This window comes from Lutjanus erythropterus, chromosome 1, assembly GCF_056507025.1.
Source record: "Lutjanus erythropterus isolate fLutEry1 chromosome 1, fLutEry1.hap2, whole genome shotgun sequence".
NCBI classification, from domain to species: Eukaryota; Metazoa; Chordata; class Actinopteri; order Lutjaniformes; family Lutjanidae; genus Lutjanus; species Lutjanus erythropterus.
In genome coordinates, this window is record NC_139317.1 from 24,168,078 (window position 1) to 24,191,963 (window position 23,886).

The window sequence follows — 23,886 nt, forward strand, 5'->3', positions numbered from 1 at the left end:
ATGAGATAAAAATCTTAAAATGAGGTGGGAAAAATTTTTTTGTTAACTTTATGGTGAGTCTTATGCCAGAAAGATCAGTTCTTCATTTAAAACTGCTGAATTTCCTACAGAAATACATTTAGTGTACTTTAGCAGATTCTATGCACTAGATGGCACTGTTGGTTAATTAAGATTTAGACATAAGGCCTACTGGAAACACAGAGCACCACAACTATCCACATTAAGTTATAAAATATGGATGAGACACCAATTAAAATATTCAGTTTTATAAGAATCAGAATAATCAACAAGCAACATATTTGAAAGACAATCATTCATCATCATTGCCATAAGGTTTCAACGATAAATGTTTCATGTCTTATATCCAAATAGTCAGTGATGAATTCATCCGTACATCTTGCAACCTTACATTAAAATTCAACATACCGTATTTACATATAGCTTCAAACTTTCCTGTATATTATTTTCTCCCCTCTATGTTGTGTTTAGCATCACAACAAGGTAATACATGGAGTTGAAAAGCAGTCTCAGGTGACAATGGCAGACACAAATAAACTAATCTTTACTCAGGTTTGAAATCAGGCCTACAGTCATCGACATGAAGGCAGTCAGATGATCAGTCAGTCAGATAATTAGACGTGCAGGCAGGGACAGGTGATGGGCAGAGGATGGCGCTTTGTGAACAGATGGGGAGTGGAATGAAAGCTCTGACAGAATACAGGAACAACAGACTAACCTGAACATTATTAGGATTTTCAGTGCTGCCTCACTGCACACTCACAAGCCCAGTTTTGAATTTCAAAATCTATTACACATTCATCTATCTGCTATTGGTCCTAATACTGCTGATCAATTGTCCTTGAGGCAGAGAGGGTCAATAAAAAGTTTCTCTTAATATACACTAACTTAGTTCTTGGTTGTTTATGTTAGGACTAATCAAAGTGAAATATTAAAGGGATAGTTCACCCGAAAATTAAAATTCAATCATTGTCTACTCACCCTCATTCCGAGTGAAGTTTGGGTTTAGTGATTTTTCATTCTTAATCAAATTTAACAACATGTGATAATATTTCTTTTCATTGTATAATATAAATGTGATATTATTTCTGTTTATTTTTTACATACTTAACATTCAGTCTGTAGCTGTAGCTACATAATAGGCTGTAAATAATCAACATAATGTTACATGAAAATCTGTAAATCTGCATATTAATCTCTTGAGGAATGACACTGTACATCTTGTAAGTGAATCAAATATTCATTTACATTTCAAAAGTTTTTTAATGTATCAGTTTTTGTTTCATTCAATATTTTATTTCAGTCAGTCAAGTTTTCACATTGGCATCCATTACCATGGTAACTGACCAAGAATTTAACTTAGCCAAGAATGCCGGGTTCTGTCCTCTGAGGGTCACATTTTGGGGACTAATCATACTGTGAAATGTATTTACAGCAACTTACCAGCTAATTGCTGCTAGTAAGTTATTGTAAATTATACAGCATTCTTGTTACAGTGTGCCTTGTCTGACAATGTCCACTAGGTGGTGACAAAACACTACAACAATGTCAACGCCAAACCTTTATCTATTAATTTTACATTACAACAGCTGTATTTATTTACTGTGTGAGTCCCAGACATGATGTGGTGAGCTATTAACAAAATTTTAACTAATCATCTGAGATGTAGAAGCAAATATCTAAAATCAGACTGCAGCAAACACACACACACACACACACACACACACACACACACACACACACACACACACACACACACACACACACATTATGTGTCTACCGCGTACAGAGGCAGCCTGTTAGACAGGTTACACCCAGAGAGTCGCCTCACCGCCCAACATCATTTCAAGGCAAGCCTCAGTCTGGCTGGAGACTGGTTGTGAGAAGTGGATACCAGTGCCACCCATGCACTTCAAAAGAGATCTCCTCAAGGCCTTTTTTTCTCATGCAGGCCTTACCGACTTGCTTAGAGTTGCATTTTTATTTGTATGGGGAGGGAGTAGGACTAAATGACTGTACAGAATTTGGGGACTACCTTTAAAAATAAATAAATAAATGAATAGATAAATAAATAAATCAAAGGCCATGAACTGGGTTTATACCAGGGATACCGAGACACTGAGTCACTGGGATCCCCCGTCCGCGAAGTTCAAATGATTATTCCAGCATGTAAAAAGGAAAATGCCGCCTACTAATGTTCTTTCACAAGCTGTGGCCTAATGTGACATAAACTAAAATGATTAATTTGACATTGATAACATATGTGTTAAATTCTAAAGCACATAAAGAGAAATGTGCAATAAGTTGTGATAAATGTTGGTATAATAAAAGCTGGGTGGTTGCTATGCAGAAATAACAGAAAAAGAGTAAAAAAGTAAAAAAAACAGCAAAAACTAATAAAGGAAATAGTTTCACTGTTAGTTTTCACAACATAACCTACATTAAAGTAGGGTAGTCAGGGGGCAACTGTAACAAGGGACAACTGTAACAAATTCAATCCCCCAGATAAGAAATAAACTAGAGTGATGAGTGATGACATTTACTTTGCACATGCTCAGTAGGATTCTTACTCTGCCAGTGGAAAAGGAGCAGGATCAGTTCACCTCAGCAGAAGTTTACAAAAAACTCATTTTGAAGTATGAAAGTTGATTTATTTGATGTGCAGTGTTTTAATTTAAGATGGCTGTGAATTTAAACTTGCATCAACTTTCTCTAGGTTTGTAGTCAAACATACTCAAACAAACTATGCTAATATGGTTGTGGCTTGCAAGCATATAAGATTTTATAATAGTTCTAAGATTGGTGGCAACTGTACCACTGGAGTACAATGGCCCCACTTTGTTTGCCTGCTTGTTTACCCTTATCCCAAATGTTTCTAACAAACTTCAAACACAAAGAAATCTGTCATTTATTTAGGGCAATGGTGCATTTCCTGCAAACTGCGCTAGCAAGCTGTCAGTCGCAACAACTTCTGTAAAAACAGGTTACATCCCATACTACAGACAATGAGGAAAGAAATAGGCGAACATGACAACATTATGTGAATAAAAATTTGATATTACGTCATTCATCAAAGCGTTTCGTGACATGTTTCTGCCTGATTTATGTCATAGATTTTCAACAGCTATGGTGGTTCTTCAACAATGAAATCAAAGAAAACAGCTCCCATGATCTCATGCCACTTAATAGAGTGATCAACTACATCTTTATTATTGTTTTAATGTTTAGAGCGATCCCTGGTGGCAGAACTTACATATTGTGCGTTTAACTCAATTCAAATAATTAAAACCTAGATACAAGAATAGATGCCTAGTCTTGTGCCAAAATAGAAATAAACTTTCTTTCTTTCATTTAAAAGAATTTAAACCCTATACAAAACACTAAATTTTAGGTAACATTAGTCGATACAACAACACTAATATCATTATTGATGCTTTTATTTGAGGCACAGTGACTTATTCTGTCAGTATAACAACTTACAATTCAAACATATATCATATTAATTATGGAACATATGTATGTTTGTTATATCTAGTGAAGGCATTATGATATAACAAAAAAAAAAAAGAAAATTTGTGAAATAAATAGAAATTAACAGTCAATTAACTAAACTGGAGAAATATAAATACATACATACATAAAGAAAATAAAAAATACAAAGGATCCCTCAAATAATAATAATTAAATTTGCACTACCAATACAACTAGAAACAGGAATATATGACGAGTAGAGCATAAGATATTTATTGTTATTATGAAGTTCTATTATCCAGTGGTTTATAGCATTTTTTTCCCAAAAGAACAGCCATGAGTGATTTGTGTATTATTTGCCTGTAATCAAAATATGTTATATGTTATGATGAAAAATTGTGGGGGAAAAAAAATAAACGTATGTCTTTAAGACTTTGTACTGCACGACAGAGGCAGTGAGAAGAGTTCATGTTTATAAAGGGACTGATTCTGACTTTTTTTTTTTTTTTTTTTTTTTGTCCTCTTCAGTCTGTTGTTAGGACGTCCCAGCACTGCGCATGCCCAGTTGTTTCAAGTCCTCGCAGCTCATGAATATTTAAATAGTCTCCTCGTTCAGCGCCCGTTGATTGGAGCTCCTGGCTCAGTTTCCTGTGTTGTGTTTTAGAGCCGATTTTTGAGGGCACTGCTCCGGCTGTAAATTACCATCCACCAGCAGCTCCGGTCCGTTTGAACACCGCTGCTCCGCTGCTGCTGTCAGTGTCTCTGTCCGACTCAGATCTGTCTGCGACGATGGACGGAGGACACCGCTGAGGAGCCGCATCCATACTCTCAGGACTTTACCGGGAATATCTGGCGTAAATTTTTGGATTTTGTTCTCGTGGCTTTAAGTTTATAGAGTTTCTTGTTTTTTGAAACGGTGTGAACTTCACTGAGGTTCGCACAGATACTGGATCGCGGGGAATACGACACAGAGGACTGCTGAAGTGAGACCAGAGGATGGTGAGTGATATTTACACCGAGATATTATGACTCTATTTACTTATTACAGCCAATATAATCCAAATATTTAACATGGACAGATAACACATCACTGTATTGCTGCTTTATGGCCCACTAGCTGTAAAAGCCCACATGTATAAACAGTAGTCAACAATATTCCCTCTATTGAGTCCTAAAAATTAAACATGTGCTTTAAATAGTGTCAGTTCTGTTATGGTTGTCTTTTCACTTTTTTCATGAACCAAATCTTAAATTATAGTCAGCTTCAGTTTCTGTGAGTTAACTTGACACACTGACTGATGTAGTGATAGAGAAAAGCTATCTTATAGGTATATTTAGGTATTTAGGCAAGGTGTATTTTAGGATATTTGTTGGTATTTATTTAATTTAGGTATTATTCTGGACACATTTAATCACCAGTCCATCTCACAATCAGCCCCAGCATGTCCTTGACTCCTCTGTCTTCATCCTGACTGTCTCTTTGGTGGTGAGGGACTTATTGTCTGGAGTGAAAGTAATTATACAGCACACTACTGACCCTGAGCTGTTGAATTTGACTTGTCTGAGTGACACTCAGACAGAGAAATGTTTATGTCACTTTTAAAAACATTAGTTATATCCATCAGGTTCAGCCTCCTCTTTAAAACCGGTTTGTCCTGGAAGAACAGATATCCAGGCAGCAAGTGTCAGGTGGAGTGTGCCTATGTGTGAAGCGTGTGTGTGTGCGTGTGTGTGCGTGTGTGTGTGTGCGCATTACAGGTTTTTCCTGGTTACTGAATGCCATCCCTGCAGCAGACACACCTAGAGCTAAGTTATGGAGGAGGTTGTGAAGCCTTGTCTTTGTGTTTTGGCAACAATTCCTCCAGCCTCAGTCTTCTGTGGCAGGATTCCCACTTTGGCTGTCGAACATAATAATACAGCTGTAATTCAGCTTTCTAGCACGTTGTTATTTGTCTTTGACTATACAGCTGCTTCTATTTCACTGGAGGCATCATTTGTCCAGGGTGTGTACATGTATCAGCACCTTAAGACCTTCTATGTTTTCATTAGAAATATCGCAATATTCTTGTACATTATATGTATCTTGAAATAATAATCTTCTCTATATTAACCGTAAATGTGACCATATTATAGGGATGATTACTGAAGCTTTCACAAAACATAATGAATGACAATGACTAAGTGGGTAAAGGACAATAATAGAACCGCTAGAACAGTCTGCTCAGTTGCCACTGTTAATTAAATTTAAGGCCAGTTTTGCTAAAACAAACTAAACATCAAATGTAAAAAATATAATTGTACTCTTCTATGTTAATGCATATATTGTCAGTTCAAAATTATAATAATGATAATTATAAGGAAGGCAAAGCATGTTTATTAGCAAAAACCTAAAAGACTGTAACAGGATAACAGAGGCGTTTTAATTAAATTCTTGTGCTTGGAGTGAAGCATTCAATAAATAAATATTTAAGACTACTTTATACTTTTTAAGCCTTTTTATCAGTACATTTGAATTTCAGACATCTAAATTCTTATTAAGGATTTGTAGCCATCCTGTTTTCACTATAAGTGCTATAATTTGTCCCAAAAAATCTAAATATAAGTTTTTTTAAGACAGAAACCTTTAAATGAACAGAATAAGCAAACAACCTTAACTTTAAGAGCCTCTTGAAAAACCCCATGTCTGTGTACAGCACAGTTCATGCAGTGTGGCATCATCAAACCTGTTGCTTCCCTCACAAACACACAAACAATGTTTATTTAAAACAGGACTGAAACCTGTCAGCAGTCTGCCATCTACGGTGCTGTATTGAACCTGTAGGTCAGGTTGCCCAGAGACAAACCCAAAGGTTACATAATATGCAGTCAGCATAATGGAGCACTTTTGCACTTGAGACATGACTAAAACTTGAAAAATGTTATATATTCCTGCAACATTCCTGCTTAAATCCAGCTTGTGTGGAGCTGTTATTGCTAACACAGTCAGTTAAAGTGGGAATTTTAATTTCCTGCAGTTTTTTGTGTGTTTGCCTCCTATGCTGTGAATGAACAGGAGCTGATTTCTTAATGGGAGATAACTTGAATGACCGTAGAAAAGACTTCAACGATGGCTGAGTTATGAATATAATGGTGCTGAGGGTTAAAACTTCTAAACCTAAAAGACAAGGACAGAAGTCTGGGCAAAATACATGTAAACATAATGTAAAAGTTGTCTTTTTAGTACCGTTTAAGAGAGTATCTGCTCGTGTAGAGAGTAGACAAGAGAGAAAACAGCTTGATTGTCATCCTAACTGTCTGGAATAGCAGACAGCAGCATCGCTCACTGGTTCCCTCTCTGCCAGATGCTGAATAGCAAGTCAGTATGACAGCAGCTGGTTTGCATTAGTTTCTCCTACAGGGAGGTGCGTACTGAGTAACCCCCCTCTCCCTTCATTTCAAAGCTGCATGGCGCTCCATTTTCAAACCGATCGCTGCTGTAGAGATTTGCTCAGGAATTCAAGCCCTGTCTCTGAAAACAGGACAAACACCCATTCTCTGGACCTGGGGAACTCGTTAGGCTTGTCGCTGTGGTTCAGTACGCTCACACACTCCTCCTGATCAGTTCCATACGTCTTTGTTACAAAGCTGCAGCTATGTTTTCACTTCTTTGCTGTTTGTGATGATGGACCTCATGAGTGTTGACTTATTCTGCTGTTGCACTTGTTGTAAATCACTCTGAAGAAGAGAAGCTTATAAATTGCACATTGTAAATTCAAGTTGTCGGCTACCGTCAAGTTTGTGAGCTTTGCGCTTCAGGCAAATCTGGTTTTGCTTCTTTTTGCACAGTCTTGTTTTTTTTTTTTTTTTTCAATGGAAATGCAACATTTCCATTACTTTTATTATTTAATCTTTGGATTTATTGCAAACAGATGTGGTACCCTTTTTCCTGTTATAGTTTTAGTTATGATGAAAAATGTTCATCCAAAAACAAGGATCTTAATAGTCTTAAACTGTACAGATGCACGCCACACTTACAATAATTGTAATAATTTACTTCTTCACTTACCTCATCTTCTCAATTGGCCAAAATTTCTTGTTTTTTCATAAAACTCAGCCATGGAGCCATGACTCTGCCTTCTACTGTGGAACATTTGCAGTTAAACATCATTTTTGGTATCAAAATAGTTTAATATGGTTTGTTGAATACTTGATTCTGGATGGTCAATGGCAGCAGTCTATGGTCTGTTATTTCTCTACAGCAAACTGTTGCTATGTTTAACAGCCCATTGCTGTGAAAAACCAACCATTGCTATGGGCACATTTCTGATCATAGATTCTGGAGGAGCAATAAAATAATTTTTAAATCAACATATCAACATTTTGTTTCAGATTATTAATACTGTACAGCGAGCAGGTCATTATTGTGAAATAGACCCCAGATAATCCGGTTGGGGTTTATTTCACAATAATGACCTACTTACTGTACATATTACACACAGTATCTTCCTGCACAATTTCCCTGAACACATGATGCCAGAGGTTTTATTACTGACATTTATTGCTGGAGTAATTTCTTTTTCTTTTTGTTTATTGCTGAACAGCAGCTGCTTGTTCTGCCAAATTAAACATTCAAGATGTAAGATTAGGTGGGATCACACCTTTTTCTTCGATTTAGTTTGGTCCAAGACCAAAACATTTATTGTCATATGCAGCAAGTTTATCTTTGCAAAAACAAATTCTTCTTTTGCCTTACAATCTGAAACCTACTGAAATATTTAAAAAATGGTGAAAATCTAAAAATACAGGAAGAATTATAAAGATATCAGAGATGTAAAGAGAAAACATTTGAAAAGTATCAGAGGAACACAATATACAGTATCAAATATACATACAGGACCATTTATTTATCTACACATGATGGCTAACCATTATCATTGGTGGGTGTTTCATCAGTGAGTTGTCTGGGAGTGACATCAAGGCCTCTCGTTTTCTTGTAACCGTGAAACATGATATTCTGGTGAGGTGAGGAGCACCCAGCAGTTTTCTCTCCTTGTGACTCAGTTTGTTGACTGTGTCCCCTGAGCAGCATGTGCTCCCCCTCCTGTGGCCAAGAGCGCCATGTAGCTACGCAGTTAATTGGCTCAGTTTGTGTGCCTCAGCTTTGTTTTCAAGAAGAAGACAAGAAGCCTTGCAGCACCCTTTACTCTGCTCGTCTACTTACTCTGCTGTAGTTCTACAGTCTCAGCCACCGTGTTTTTACTGTAAATGATTGGAGAAGATGCAGCCACCTCAGATGATCAAAGGTCAGTCACAAACCGACTGAACAGAGTGCTGCTGTGTGATATACCCTGCCTGGCCAAAAACAAGTCACACACTCTACTGTTTTGTTGGACCGCTTTTAGCTGTGATTTATGCAATGTCACAACAATTATTTCCTTCCAGAGTTGCATTTTTTTTTTACGCCAAGATCTTGTATTGATGATGGGAGAATTGGACCGCTGCGTAAAGTCGCAAATCCCAAAGATTCTCAATGGGGTTAAGGTCTGGACTGGTGGCCAATCCATGTGTGAAAATGATGTCTCATGCTCCCTGAACCACTCTTTCACTATTTGAGCCTGTGCAATCAGGGAAGAAAAAAATCCATTGGTAGTAAAACCTGATCATTCAATATATTCAGGTAGTGAGCTGACCTCATGACATTGCTGAACCTCGACATGATCAACTGAAGCAACCCCAAATCAAAACACCTAGCAAGTTGAAGCCTTTCTTTCTGACTAGCCTCACTGATAGGTGGTTTTCTTAAGGCTACACAGCTGTTTAGTCCCAATGCCTTGTGTTCTTTACACATTGTTTGTGTGGAAATGCTTTTACTTTCACTATTAAGCATAGCCGTGAGTTCTACTGTTGATTTTTTACGATCTGATTTCACCAAACAACCACATTTCTTCCTCGAAGATAATGGTTTACCACTATCCTTCCAGGTTTTCATAATGTTTTTGAGCAGTTCTTAACCCAGTTTTAGTAGTTTCATCAATCTCTTTAGTTGTTTTCTTTGCATGATGCAGGCCAATAATTTGACCCTTCTGAAACACAGTAACATTGTTTCCACAACCACAGGAAATGTCTTCTGACATGGCTGTTTAAGAAATGAGAAGCTACTCGCTGTATCAGTTAAATAAATTAAAAGATGTTTCTACAGTAGCTCAGAACAGACAAACCAGACACTGGATTTAGACAGGGCCTTGCAGTTTTTGCAGACACTTTATGTTGTTCTACACGCTTAACAGGCGAAGTGTTTGCAATTTGTATGCTTGCAACCAGATGCCACTAAATCCTACCCAGCGGTCCTTTCAATGAGTGGTCTCATTAAGCACAGCTCTATCTGTAGTTGTTTTGAGTTTGTGTTTGCTCACAGTCGAACAGGCGATCATTCCAGTCAGTCTTCCAGTAGATGGACTTACTTGTTAAGAGTTGATGAATTATCTTTGGCATCTTAGTGTCTGTGCTGAACATCATTGTCTCTGACATGTCAAAAAAAGCTGTCAGGCGTTCAACTAAACTGGTGTGCTCAGCTTTTATCAGACCATTCTTTCCACTTCAATGTCTGGACAGAGAACGTCTGTTTAAACGGGTAACACATTAACTTCAGCATAAATGCTCTTATCTGTAATCCTGTAAACACTGTTCTATGTACCATCGTTTGATGCTTGTTTATTTTCATTTTTCTTGGATCATGAAGCAAGCAGTGTCCTTTTATAGCTGCTTATTTGCATGTACAACTTCCCTTATTGTGGATGGGGAACATGCAGCTGTGCTGCGGTTATCTCCTCTGATAGTTTCCCATCGTCACATGCCAACCAGTGTTTGGCCTCTGAGTCAAACCTCATTTGTCTTCATGTTGTCAGCTGAAGTAGGCTTGACCTGTAGATGCTATTGTTTAACCTCACTTCTTCACAGAGACACTGTGCCGGCACAGGGGAATAAAATGCCTGATATATCACAGAGAAAAGTGTGATTTTGTGGTTGAGTTCACATATTGAACAGTAGGGACAAAAAAAAAACACATGCCACCTTTTGTTCAGATTTTTTGTTTAAAACACAGAGTTTGTTCAAAGTCTCAAAAGTTTGGGAAATGCTTAATTTGAACTGTCATGTCTTCAAGGTTAGATGTGGGCTTGAATTGAAATATACTCCTTGAAAAATGCTTGATTTGTAGCATTTTGCATCAGCAGTCTAGTGTGTCATCTGAACAATCACTTATGTAAACAGAGCAGAGCAGAGCAACACTGACCAACAAAGGCACCGAAATGAAAAGGAGGCGGCACAATTTAGAGATTTAGTGATGATAGATGAAGTGTCTGGGAGTCTAGAAATTTTTGGTTTAGGTACCTTGAAAGGCTTTGAGTGTTTGAATGTCACTCTTAAACTGCATGAACCCTGAAATCAGTTAAAAGTGACCTTTATTTATTATTATTAAATTGTGTTCAAATAAATGTCCTACAAAAATACCCACAAAATATCCAGTTGTACGTTTATATTTTTGGCAGAGACCATGTGGGAAACACTCACAGAAGAGCAGACGGTGATCAATGGAGAGAACTGAGTCAAAGCTTTTAAAAGGCTGGTCAGCTGTTTGTGTGTTTCGACATGAACTAACTGACTGGAAACAAAGTCAAAATTAGCTGGTTTGAATTAGTTGTCTTTTTTGGCTCATGTCCCATGGCAGGGCTGAGTCAGTGCATTTCTAACTGTGGACTCACACAGTGAGTGAGTGTCAGAATAGTATCCTCTTGAACTTAAGCATATTTTCATCCATAAACACTAGATTTACAGTGTACAGTGTGTTGCATTGATAGACAGCACAGGGACCAGTCTTTTAAAACTTCAGCAACACTTGCAGTATGTAGAAAAACTTTCTTGTCAGACCAAGCTGAGCCAAAATGCATTGGCCTGAGAATAAAGTTGTTCTACTGCTACTCTGCTAGAGTTTCTGCAGTTTTACCTCTTGAGCCCTTTTGCTACCGTAACATTTACATTTACCTCTGCTACCGTTTTTTCCTGTAGAAAAACATGTCGTATTTATAAATTGGCTGGCTATTCCTTGTTAGTCAAAGTGATCAAAGTTAATGTTATCATGAAATCACTTTTATTCCCCATGTGGATTTCTCTTTTTACAAACTTAGTATCTTTAATAGACCAAAACAATTATTGACTTGGACATGGTCACCGCTGGTTTTGGCTGCCTCTGTCGGATTCCTGACATTATTGACAGAAGTGGTTACTTGCAGCAGCTATTGTCAAAATAAAATAAATAAAACTAAACAGATTTGCTCAAATAGAAAAAACATTTTGGTTCTTGGACTCTTTGGCTTGTAAACTTCATCCTCATGTGCTTTCCAACTGGGTAACACTCACCAAATAACAAGACATGCAGAAGCTTTCTTTCTTGATGATCTTGTACTGTCAGTGTCTGTGGAGATTGTGGCATAATCACAGTTTCTTTTCAGATTGTTTTTTCATATTAGCTGTGGTGAACATAAGGGCGGCTTCACTCCTGCAGAATGTGTTTGACAAGGCAGTAAACAAATATTGACTTATGAGAGATTTAATTGTGCATACATTTCATATTTAGAAAATGTTATAACAAGAGATGATGTCTCTAATAATTAAGAATGTAATGATTAGGGTTGCAGATTTTGAGCATTTTCCTCAACCGATAGTTGAAAAGGTTAACAATCGATTAATAATTATTAATTAATGAGATGCAAACAGAACAATAAAACAACATGGTGTCACACAAAACAGCTGCTCTGTCGGTCTGTATTCAACAAATGGCTCCAATTCCCATCTTCCATATCACTGCATACTGCATTAGTGTGTGTGAGGGGGAGTGACTGCTTGTGTTGTCCTCAGCAACCTCCATAGTGGTTTTTAGTGTTCTTGATATTCCACAAAAACCCATTCACTACAACAAACAAACAAAAAAACAAGATTTTAACCAAATCGAGGATTGAAGAGTCGCTAATGACATTTACTGTATGTTGGCAGCTCATGTGCCTCTTTGAAAAAGTGTTTTACCACCATATAGTGCAATTTAGCAATTAACTCTTCTGACTGGAAGCCAGCTTTTCCCTTCGGGCTCTCAGAAATCTTGGTCATTTTCATAAAAGACAGATAAGCTTTTGATGTGAAGATAAAGAAGCAAATCAAGCTGAAGGCAAACTTTGATGCACTTCTTTTAAGTCACCACCTATAATTTCATATAAAAGTAGCAGCAGACACTTTTTGCCCACTTTCTTTAGACACTCCTGATGACCACATCTGTAAAAACACCGCTCTGTTCTTTTGTGTAGTTTTGTTCAACACTTCTAACACTCCTCTTTAATTAAGGGAGTTATAGCATCATCAACCAGTGCTGACTGGCTTTCTATTCACCACATACTGGGACGCAGATCTGTGCTGTCAGTGCATGAATTTAACAGCTGAGTCAGTGTTCACTTTGGTGGGGTTGATAAAGTCATTAAACATCCCATTCATCATGCATGCACCACACCCCTTCACACAATGGACCTGCTGTAGTAGAAGCTAATGCACAGTTATAAATACACAGTACAAAGTTTTTTTTTAGATTCAGTTACACTGAGAAAGACTTTAACAGTACTGTTATCCTGTATTTGGTGTCTTTATAGAGCCTCCTATAGCTTTTGAACAGTCACTGGAGAACCAGCGTTGTTTACTGAAACCACATTGTGTCGGGAAAATGCATTCTAGCTCTGAGGTTAAAACACAGGGCTGACCTCGTCTGACCTTGTGTGACCTTTCTCACAGTAACGCGAGGCACCTTTAGGCTTTCAGCACTGTACTCAGGACTCAAGCAGTGTTGACGCACGGCGAAAGAATTCCTATAATTTGGTGTGTTCGTCAGAGATGCATCTCTGTTTTTTCTATTTTTCTCTGCTTTCTGTTGTTTCTAGCTGGTCTGTTTTTAATAGAGATATTAGATTTGCAAAAAAACCCAGAAGCAACACTTCTGTTCTGGGATTCAACCACTCTGATTGAGCTGGAAGCTCTCTGGGAGACCTTTTAGAGACATTGACTTCAGTAATTTGCTTCCGTCCTGGCAGATATTTGAGAAGTGAGCTGCAACAGTAGCACAGTGCAGATGTTACAGGGAGTTTCTGTCCATGGTGCATTATGAAATGCTGCAGGCATTAAAGAGATAGTTTGGGTTATTTAGAGCAGTGTTGTATGAGGTACTTATCCATAGTTAATGTACTGGCATGCCCCTAGTTTGAAGAAACAGCAGGAGTATCAGCACAGATGTTAAGCAATATACTGCTGTGGACAGGGTCAGCAGCAAAACATATTTTAGCCAGTTAAAAAAGCCCCCACTAAAAACATAAGTGTCAGTTTAAGTGGCATCAGACAGCCTTTAATGGGAAACCAAGCCAAATATCATCCTCTCCAAACGAACCAAACAAAATTGAAAATTGAAATCTGCAGTCTTATATTGCAGCACGCAGGAGTTGCAACTCTTGTGTTCTGCAATGTTAAATTCCAGATTTTGCCTGTGGAGTTTGGTTGGTTTGCAGAGAGCGATACTTGGATTATATAATGGAAGTTTCACGTCAGAAAAGGCAGTCTGACAGCAAGGTAAAGCAGTGAAAATATTGTAAATATAGCGTACACTTTGATTTTTTAGGTGGACTTTTTTCTAAGTGACTAAATATTGCTGACCCTGTCCAGAGCATTGTTTAGCTTCTGTGCTGTTCCTCCTCTCTACTTCTGACCACCGCCTACTGTAGCTAATGCACTGACTATGGATAAGGACCTCAAACAACCCCACTTTAAATGATTCACACTATCACTGTAATGTAGTCACAAGCAAGCCAGGCTGTTTACAGTATCAAAGCCATCTTAAGTGAATTGCTAATAACCCAATTTAAAAAAAAAAATCTTCTCTAAATGCCAGATTCCATTTTTTTTGTTGAATTTACTTGTAAAAACTCAACTTTTAGGAGTCCTTGATTCTACTTTTACCTTCTATGAAGTGATGGATCCATCCAAATAATTCATGAGCTGCAGGAAACACAGAAAGCCCAGCCAAGTTCAGTGGCATTTTACCAAACCAGCTACTGCTTCGTTGTGGAACATGATTCACTCTGTCATGCTTCTCCTCCCTCTTCAATGTCAGATTAAAAGTCTTTAATTTGTCTCTAACATGTATTAGCGTGTGTTCAGTTGCTACGAGGGGGGAAATGCTGGTTTGAATGTCATTGATTGAAACTTGAGACTCTGTTGTGGCACCAGTCATTGCTATGAATGAGTTTCCACTGCAGATGGTGTGTTTACATTCAACCACTACTGAGGCTGCTTTAAATAGAAAACACAGCGCTCTGTGACATGTCCCTTGCTACTATTTCGGCTGAATACCACCCTAAACCACACTGTCTTTGATATTATAGTTTATTAGCGGCGTTGTTGCTGTTGTCATCGGTTTAAGAGACCGATTCAATTTGAGATGTTTAAAGTCAGCATCTCTCAAGTTTCCACAGTTTTAACCATATTCAGATAAAGAAAAGTGCTGCTGCCGTAAAGCTGAAGCTTTGTGAAGCTGAGATGTGTTAAAAGTCATCCAGTATCACTTTACACTTCATCATTATGTCCTCTTTCTCTGGGAGGGACGGGGCTCAGCCCTGCCCTACAGGCACCGCATCAGAGCATCATCACATTCAGTCATGCTCATGTTACCAAATCCAACAGAATAATATATTTCTTTTCATTTTTCCCCTGTTTGTGACCTCAAGCAGCTCAGATACACAACAGTGTGAGAATTTCAGACATAGAAACAGGGAACAAGGCTTGTAGGTCTGGATTATTTACACTCCCCCTGTCCCAATTACATGAAAGTGACCATTGTTGGTGTTCGAGTTAAGTACAAAGATGTGCCGGGATGAAAGGAAAAACATTTATATGCAAGATAACTGACATTTTCATGAGTTTCACATGTTCTACTTCCATTTACTTTGACTCCAAGCCTTCGTATTAATATTATTTTTTGTTCCTGGTAAAAAAAGAAATTACACAAAATGTTATGGCTCTACAATGTCAGAACCATTTTGCTGTCATCTGAGCAGTGCTGGATTTTATATCCCAGTGACCTCGAGGTTCAGTTTCTTTAGAGAAGAGCAGAGCTTGCTAACAACCATCAGCTGAACTTTCTAGAAAGAAGAGAACAATGTGAGTATTTTAAATAGGTGGAATTTCCTTGCAAAGTAGGGTTTCAACTAGCGGTTATTTTCACGGTTAATCACTTAATTGTTTTAAAATGTCAATAATGCTCATCATGATTTTCCAGAATCCAAAGTGACGTCTCGAAAATGCTTCTTTTATTGAACCAACAGTCCAAAACCCAAAGACGACAAAGAAAAGTAGAAAATCAGTATATTTAATAAGCTGGGATCTGCAAATGTTTGACATTTTTATTTGAAAAATGGCCGATAAATAAGCAGTTAGACCAAACAAAAGCTGAGTTACAATTATAACACAAGCACCAGAACATCGAAGAAATAAGACAGAATGAGATAAGAACAATAAGAGCTTCTAAATACTTAGAATCAAAAGAATAGAAAAATAAAAGATAACATTGCATAATATCAATAGAAATAGATAAAAACGGAAACAAATAAAAGCTCAAAAAAATCTTGTGCTACAACGTTTCAGTTTAGAGAGATTTGTACAGAAACAGTTTTCTGCTCTGTGTAATTCAGTGTGAATTTACTCTTTAAGCAACTGCCAGCCTCATCTGGAGTTGTAGCATCATTTAAGATGCTTGTGTGTGTATGTGTGTGACCTTAATGAGCATCCCATCCCTCCAAAGTCCAGCCAGGATCAGACTATCTCACACTGTGGGTCATTAGTCCACTGACACCACACACTCACACACACACACTCCTCCTCTGAGGCTCTCCTCTGTCTCCCATCATTGTTTATCTTCTCCCTGTCCCTTGGAACAGCCAACTACCTCAGTCAGCAGTTTCAGCTGCATCTGGCCCGATTACACACACAGTGAGTGATCTTGGACAAAGTGCAAGCGCAAGCATCAGAGACCAGGTGGAAATGCTGTTTAGAGAGTAATACCTCCTTAAGCTCTGTTTAGTTTAGATCAAACCAGATATGTTTTGGATTCCAGCGAGGAGTACGGGGGGAAAAATCAGTCATAATCAACCCACACATTACTGGTGTGAGTGTGTGTTGGAGCTACTTCCTGACTTCTTCTGGCACAGTTCAGAAGTGGAATGTCTTGGTAGCAATTAAAGCCATCTTAGTAGTTTGAAATAGTGTCCTGTAGTAGTACTAGTCAAAAAGAGTGACTCATGACATAAACAGCCCATTTGTATCGTTTGATTTGTTTGATCGGCGTTTTGTGTCAGACAGTTTACTGAAAATTACATATATGCAGTTATTTACAGCATACCATTTTCTGAAGCATGCCATATTTTCTAAGATTGCTCTTTCTTCATTCTAGTGGAGCGATGAACTTGCAGTGGTTTCAGACATTCTTGAGATAAGTAATCTATCAAAGCAGACATTTGGGTGCGTTTTTGTTGCAATGGATACCATGTGGTTATGGGATAACACAGTTTGAAAGAGTGGACTGTTTTGAAAAGTAGTCCTCCTTGGTGCATTCAATGATATTTGAAACAGAGCTGCAAAGATTAACTCATTAGTTGACAACCATTAAATTAATCACCAACTAATTTGATAATCGATTACTTGGTTTGAGCATTTTTTATGATGGAAAAAAGTCAAATTTCTTAAATGTGAATATTTTCTGGTTTCTTTACTCCTCAGTGACAGTTAACTGAGTGACTTTGGGTTGTAGACAAGACATTTTCTAGCATTTTATAACTTTTTGTAGACCAAATGACGAATTTATAATAGAGAAAATAATCAACAGGTTAATTGACAATGGTACTTGCAGCCCTAATTAGATATCATCTCATCTCAGCTCATCTCAAGCACGTTTTGGGTCTCTGTGCATTGCTTTTCATACCGCGCTGAATTGAACTGCAGTGGCTGCCTTGAATATAGGAAATTTAAAAAAAAACTTTATGGTATACTTATGTAAAGACTACATGATTTGCAGTTAATGGTCTAAAACACACGAAACCACTGGTTTTGTGCTTCTAGCCTGGGTGTTCTGCCTGCTTTTTGCATCAACACTAATATCTTTCTGTCAGAATATCATGTGACACACCGCACTGTGACCTCCAACATCCATCAGGGAGAGGCTGCTCTGTTACGCGTTGTAGTAATATCTTTGAACGTTAGTTCTCAGCAAAAACCAAGCCGAGCATATCATGACAAATATTCCTGCTGTAAATCAAACTGATCAGGTGAATATTTTATCAGAGTATTTCCACTTTGAGAGCCGCAGTGCTTTACCTGTGATGATAGATGCTAAACCCAACGCAATCTTCTCCTTCTCCTAATCAAATTAACTTATTTCCACAAAGTAAAGGAAGTGCATCTAGAGTCATGTCTAATCTAGACAATACCCATCACAGATATATTCACTTCTTAAATTCTTAAGTTCTTCTGTGTTTCACAGAATACAGATCTGGTCTTCTCTAAACCTTTAACATCACCAGACAACAAGTGTTAGCCTGTGTAATAATGATACCCGCTAGTCATGTTGGGAGTAATAGCAGATTTCCAGTCTGGTGTTTTCAATTTTGATGGCGAAGCGACCCTTTTTATCTATATTTGGATCACATATGGGGTTGTTAGTATAATCCTTTATACTCTACAAAACCTCTTACAAAAAATAAGTTACAAAAACAAAATGAGAAAACAAATTAATTTCATAGTGTGGTGACTTTCTTTGGAAACTCTTTCATCCACAGTGACTGGAATTATCCTAAATTTGTGCTTTAATTTGTGACACATGTTGACTAAATTAGATTATTTGGATCTTTGTCTATGTCTCTTTCACCAGCAGCTTGTTGTCACACAGTCAGCAAGTGCTGATAGTAATTTGGAGACAGACGTCACATCTGGTTATTCGGTGCCCTGCATCCACAGACGTCGCTCTAAACAAGAGCAGCATATTTTCTTTGTTCTTTACACTTAACAGCAGAGATAATGTTTGAGAATCAAAGATCTGAAACTTGAGATGCTTTTTTAGTCTTATTTAGCTGCAAAAACAAATTAGCAAAACAAATTTATATATCAGTATACAGTCACACGAATTTTTTGAGTTTTGAATCAAATTCAAATTCTTAAGTTTTGAAATGTAACTAGAAACTAAAAAAGTTTTGCCAAACTATATTCTTTAGTTGAGATAATTTACTTTAATTCTTTACATAAACTTGAATCTTTGAGTTTTAGAAACTAAAAATAAATGCATTCCAAAAAATTTGTCACAGTCAGCTCTGAATCTTATTTGTCACTATTTGGTTGCCTAAATCTTAATCACAAATATTAAAATATTAGCCATTTTATCTAAAGAGGAAAAGTAAATCATCTCAACAAAAGATTAGTTGTTGGTTAAACTTTTTCAAAACTTGAGAGTTTGAGTTGAACTCAAAACTCAAAAACCTGTTTTGGTGACTATTTCATTTTTACAGCGAATAAACACGGCTAAAAAACCATGTACTGTATGTGTATATTATCAAAGCTATAATTTTTGAAAGCTGTCCTTGTGATCGGACCATTTATGGCAGACAGCCTTGACTTTAGAAATGAGGTCAAGGGAGCTGGTACATGGTGGCACCACTAATCTAAAACATGAGGGCTTGTCAGACAGGGGTCTCTCCTAAAGAAGTTTCAGGCCAAAGTCAAAGTCACATCCTCTGAAATGCTTTGGGTATTTTCTGCAGTTCTTAAGCGAGATTTAGCTTCAGAGGCTTGAATATGATGACAGTCAGCAGACTTAGCTTGGTTCTGTGCAGCAGCTCAACTACATATTTGATTTATCGTCACTATATGTGGACTGCTTTGCAATGTTGTCCTCATTCATTTGCTCATATCGAAGTTGTGCAATTTCTTCAGGCTTTCGGAGCAGAGTGATTAACGACTGTAGTTGCTTCTTATTTTAGATGAGAGGAATTCGTTCTCATGGCTTTTATCCAGATTTTTTCCTCAGAGGGCAGAGCAGAAACGTAGTCCCAACAGCACATGGTGGACCGTGTGTCAGATCCTGGTGTGGAAAAGGCGAACGGCACAGAGGGGAGAAACGAGGGGAAAAGTGCCGCTTATGATACTGAATCAAACCCAGCCATTTCCTGTACCCTGAGCCAGAGCCGCTCAGCACTCACCATATATGGTCATGGTATTTGCATGAAGGGAAACCCTGGGCTTATGGATCAGGACTGGTATTGAAATTCCTTTGTATTAACTTCTGGGAAAAGGTCTGGTCCCATAGTTTGGTTTCAGATGGTCTGATTCTCTTTGATTCTCAGAGGGGAAACTCAACTGAAAACTGTTCTGTCTGTTTTTTTTTATTTTTTGTACACTTCTATTGTTAAAGTATCTGTCAAAATGTGATAAAGTTAGATCAAACGACTTCTAAACACAATGTATTAGTGATGTCAGATGCTCGACTCTTTAATGAGCCTGTGTGTTGCTGCGCTCCGAAGGAAGTCTGTGGTTCCTTGGTGACAGTGTTGTTATGGTCACCACAGAGTCTAGTAGTGCCAGATGTCCCCTGTGTGTTTGTATATGTGTGTGTTTGAGTGTGTGTCTGCGTACACTAGGACAGCTCCAACACAGGCCTTCAGTAACTCAGATTGCAATCTTCAATCTTTCGCAGCTAAATGTGAGGAAATCTCAGTCAAACAGTCTTCAGAAATTGTTCAACAATACATTTTGCATAAGTATTATTGGTTTGAAATTGGAGGGAGTTCAGCCCTTTTTGTAACCAGTGACACACTGACTGTATACTTACTTGGGCACTTCTTTGTGAGCGAATCATCTTTGCTGTCAATAATAGGCTGCAATCTGGCAGGGAACTTAACAATGAACTGCCATATACGGGGTCAGCAACAAAAGATACTTTAGGCACTTAAAAAGCATCAACCTGAAAAAAATATAAATATCAGTTTAAATGTACACTATATTTAGAATATTTTCACTGGAAACTGCTGTTATATGAGCTAAATATCGCTCTTTCCAAACTAACCAAAATCCATAGGCAAGATCAGTAATTTTGCCTCATTGAACACAGGAGCTGATGGCGTACCGCTGCCTCGATCTGTTAGTTTGTATTATTGTGTGACTTCAGTATTTTAAAAGGATAGTTCAGATTCACTTTGGTCAAGTGAAGCAGATTAAAACAATGAAAATATTAAAACTCTTGCATACGTGTAAATTGATATTGATTTTTCAGGTGGGCCTTTTTAAGTGTCTACAATACCTTTAGTTGCTGATCTGGTCCACAGCAGCACATAGTGTGAGCAACCTCTCACTAAATGGATTGTGTTTGTTTAATTACAGCCTCAGACTCATCACAAGAAAATCCAGAATTCAGTAAAATATTTACAAAAAGGTTTAAAGTTAATATCTTCAGCATTTGCTAGATTAATAAAAGGGCATGTGCTGTTAACTAACTAAGAGTCTGGATTGCATGAATAGCTACTGGTTAAAAACAAAAATATTTGCAGGGGAAGTGACCCTCCACCCCATCCACCCCACAACCACTTGAGTATCTCGACCCTCAACCCCTGGCTGCTCTGGTGCAGCTCAGCAGCCAAACGCAGTTTGGTTGTTTCAGGCGCCTCCCAGACATCTTTGTGTGTATGTGCGCTACTCTCCCTCCCCGTGTAGCTACTCCCTTCATCCGCTGGTGTACGTCAGAATATTTTCTTAGTCCTCTCGCCTCATTAAACAAAGCCTAAATCAAAACAAACGAAACAACCCTCCGAATATTTGACGTTTACCTCCTACCTCTCCAGCTTATTACCCCTCCCTTCTTCAATCTGCAAGTTCATTCCAGACATAGCAGAGGGAGGTTAAATATAGCATGTTCAATTGTTTTCATTTTGTGGTTGGGCCAGCGCTCTCTCTTAACGTCTGCTTTCAGAGGAAAGGTTCTCATCAGTCAGATTGCTACTTTTAATGAATAGGTGGCAGCAAGAGGATAGCTAGTATTTTCCTGAATAAAAAAGAACGTTGAAGTTTACGAGTGATATAAAGAACAGTGAATACAGGGCTCTGGACAGTATAAGATCAAAGTAAATTTAGGAGGATTGGCTTCAGCTTGTGGGTGAAAATGTTTCTGTTATAACCTCAGTAGGCTTTTCATGCATCATAGTGATCTAAAAACACAGGGAAGTCCAGAAGTTGCTCAGTGTTCATACCAACCATCATCAGTCCAAGCACTTACACATTTTGCCTCATTACACTTAATATTTGCCTTATGTTATATGTGGTGTGCTTAATTTACTTAACTTTGTTGTTCTTTATCTCAGTGTTGTAACTCTACTGCCTCTGCTTCTGTCTACTCTGCATAAAAGACTCCTATTCACCATTTTCCTGACATCATGCTCAGGGTTGGAGGCTCAAATGCTGTTATCAAAAGGATAACGTGACACTGCTGTGTTCCAGGTTTTAAGTGGTATAAATGTATTAAATCTGACAGCTTCCTGATTGATCAGAAACTGAAAAGCCAGCAGATAGTGAAAATCTGGAGGGTCATTGGGCCATATTCCAAACTAAAATAACATATTTAGTAACCCATTAGCTACCATTAGATGACATTTAACGTTAGCATTATCCACCTCATAGCTAACATAGTGTAACATGATGCGATAAGAAAGATCCCATTTCTGAAATATCATCCTAATTTTAATGACTAATCATTCTGAATGGTGGACTTTTTGTCTCTTTAGTTTGTCTTGAGGTTTCTCCCTAGAGCGTTTCTCTTCATAACCTTAACAGAATGTATCTACAAACACTGAACACTGTGTTTAAGTTAGTGTTTGTGTTCACCTTCTACAAAACATTAATTCACTTCCTAAACTCCTATCAAATGTTTAGTCTTCCTCCTCTCCCTTCACTCATTGCGAGGAGGTGTTTTTGTCTCTGAGAGTGACATCATAACCGTGTCATCGTTGCTAAGGAAGGAAGGAAGTCAGCATCTTCCCCCTGCCGCACCGAAACAGCAGTAAAACATGTTAATGGGTGTGATCTGGAGAATTAATCATGCTATAATTTGCTGCTTCCCTCCTGAGGAAAAATACCCTCTGAATTAGGCAGAAAAGCTGTTAACATTCCTCACCATCTCCCATGCTATGACCCAGTCTGTAAAGTGGTTTTAATTTTGCTGTTGTAAAGAATAAAGTCACCCTGGAGGATATTAAAAGCTTGTTGGACCTCCTCCTTGCCCATGTAATTTAGAGTTAATTACTAAATGCAAAATGACTTTCCACGGGTTTATTTTGTGCTGCGGTGTTACTCTGTGTTCCTTGATATTAGCGGGGTTCTGCCTTTCGCTGTTTTTGTTTCGTCTGTTTAATATCTGTGAGGGAAACTCACTTTATATGTTGCTTTCTTCGCAGTTTTTAGTGTAATTAGAATTAACTGTATAATATTTAAATCAGCAAGACTGCACAATCTCTGAAAGTGAAAAGTGAATGTATTAGTTCATTCTTGATGTTGGAAACAGCAGTTGAGAAAATAATTGAACCACCATGTCCATTTAGTAGCTGAGAAGTAGTGGTACTTGTAAGTATTACTTGTATTGAGTAGTTGCTGTATCTCCCGAATGGATCTTGTGATATTTCTTACTCAGCTGAGTTTGAGTTCTAAACTTTTAACCCCTAGCTTTTATACCAACATTTATGAGAAGTGCTCAGAAAAAAAAGGCAATATCTGCATTTCCACAACGACTGGAAAGCTCCAGAACAGCCACTAAATGGATCTGGCATGATGTTTTCCCACCAGAATACAGTTGCTTTATCTTTATTGTAATATAAAACATCTGTGGAAGTCTCATTTTCTCTTAAAGATGCACTGAAGCCATAATTGCATTTATGTAAGAATGAATCAGGCTGCTGCTCTGTGAGGCTGCACTACATTGCTAAATGCTAACATCAGCACCTTGATATTGTCACAGTCAAAATGTTAACAAGGTATAATGTTTACCTTGTTCACCATCTTAGTTTTGTGTGTTAAAATGTGCTAATTTGCACTAAACACAAAGAACAATGAGGCTGATGGGAATGTCCAAAGAAGCGGGCTGCATTTAACCCTGATAAAACATAGCAAAATGTTTATTTAAACAGAAACAGAGGTGCATTGAACACCCACTGCACCGCACTGTCTTTTTGATACAGCAGTGTTTATATACACGTCACTGCTGATGGGGTAACACCTCTGACACACTCACCAAATGACGGAAATTGTACCTCAAAG

The 23,886-nt window shown here is 37.9% G+C and overlaps 1 protein-coding gene across 2 annotated transcripts in view; it reads left to right on the forward strand.

The window, feature by feature from the left end:
- Window positions 1–4,175: 4,175 nt before the first annotated feature.
- The window catches only part of myo1ea (myosin IEa), a 67,389-nt gene continuing 47,678 nt past the window's right edge, over window positions 4,176–23,886 (forward strand). Inside the window, exon 1 of one of the 2 annotated variants that reach the window (XM_084717624.1) lies at window positions 4,176–4,488. In XM_084717624.1, coding sequence (XP_084573750.1) covers window positions 4,486–4,488 — 3 coding nt within the window. In that variant the 5' untranslated portion in view covers window positions 4,176–4,485. The remainder of the gene's footprint in view (window positions 4,489–23,886) is intronic. The other variant, XM_084717615.1, reaches the window with a different exon arrangement.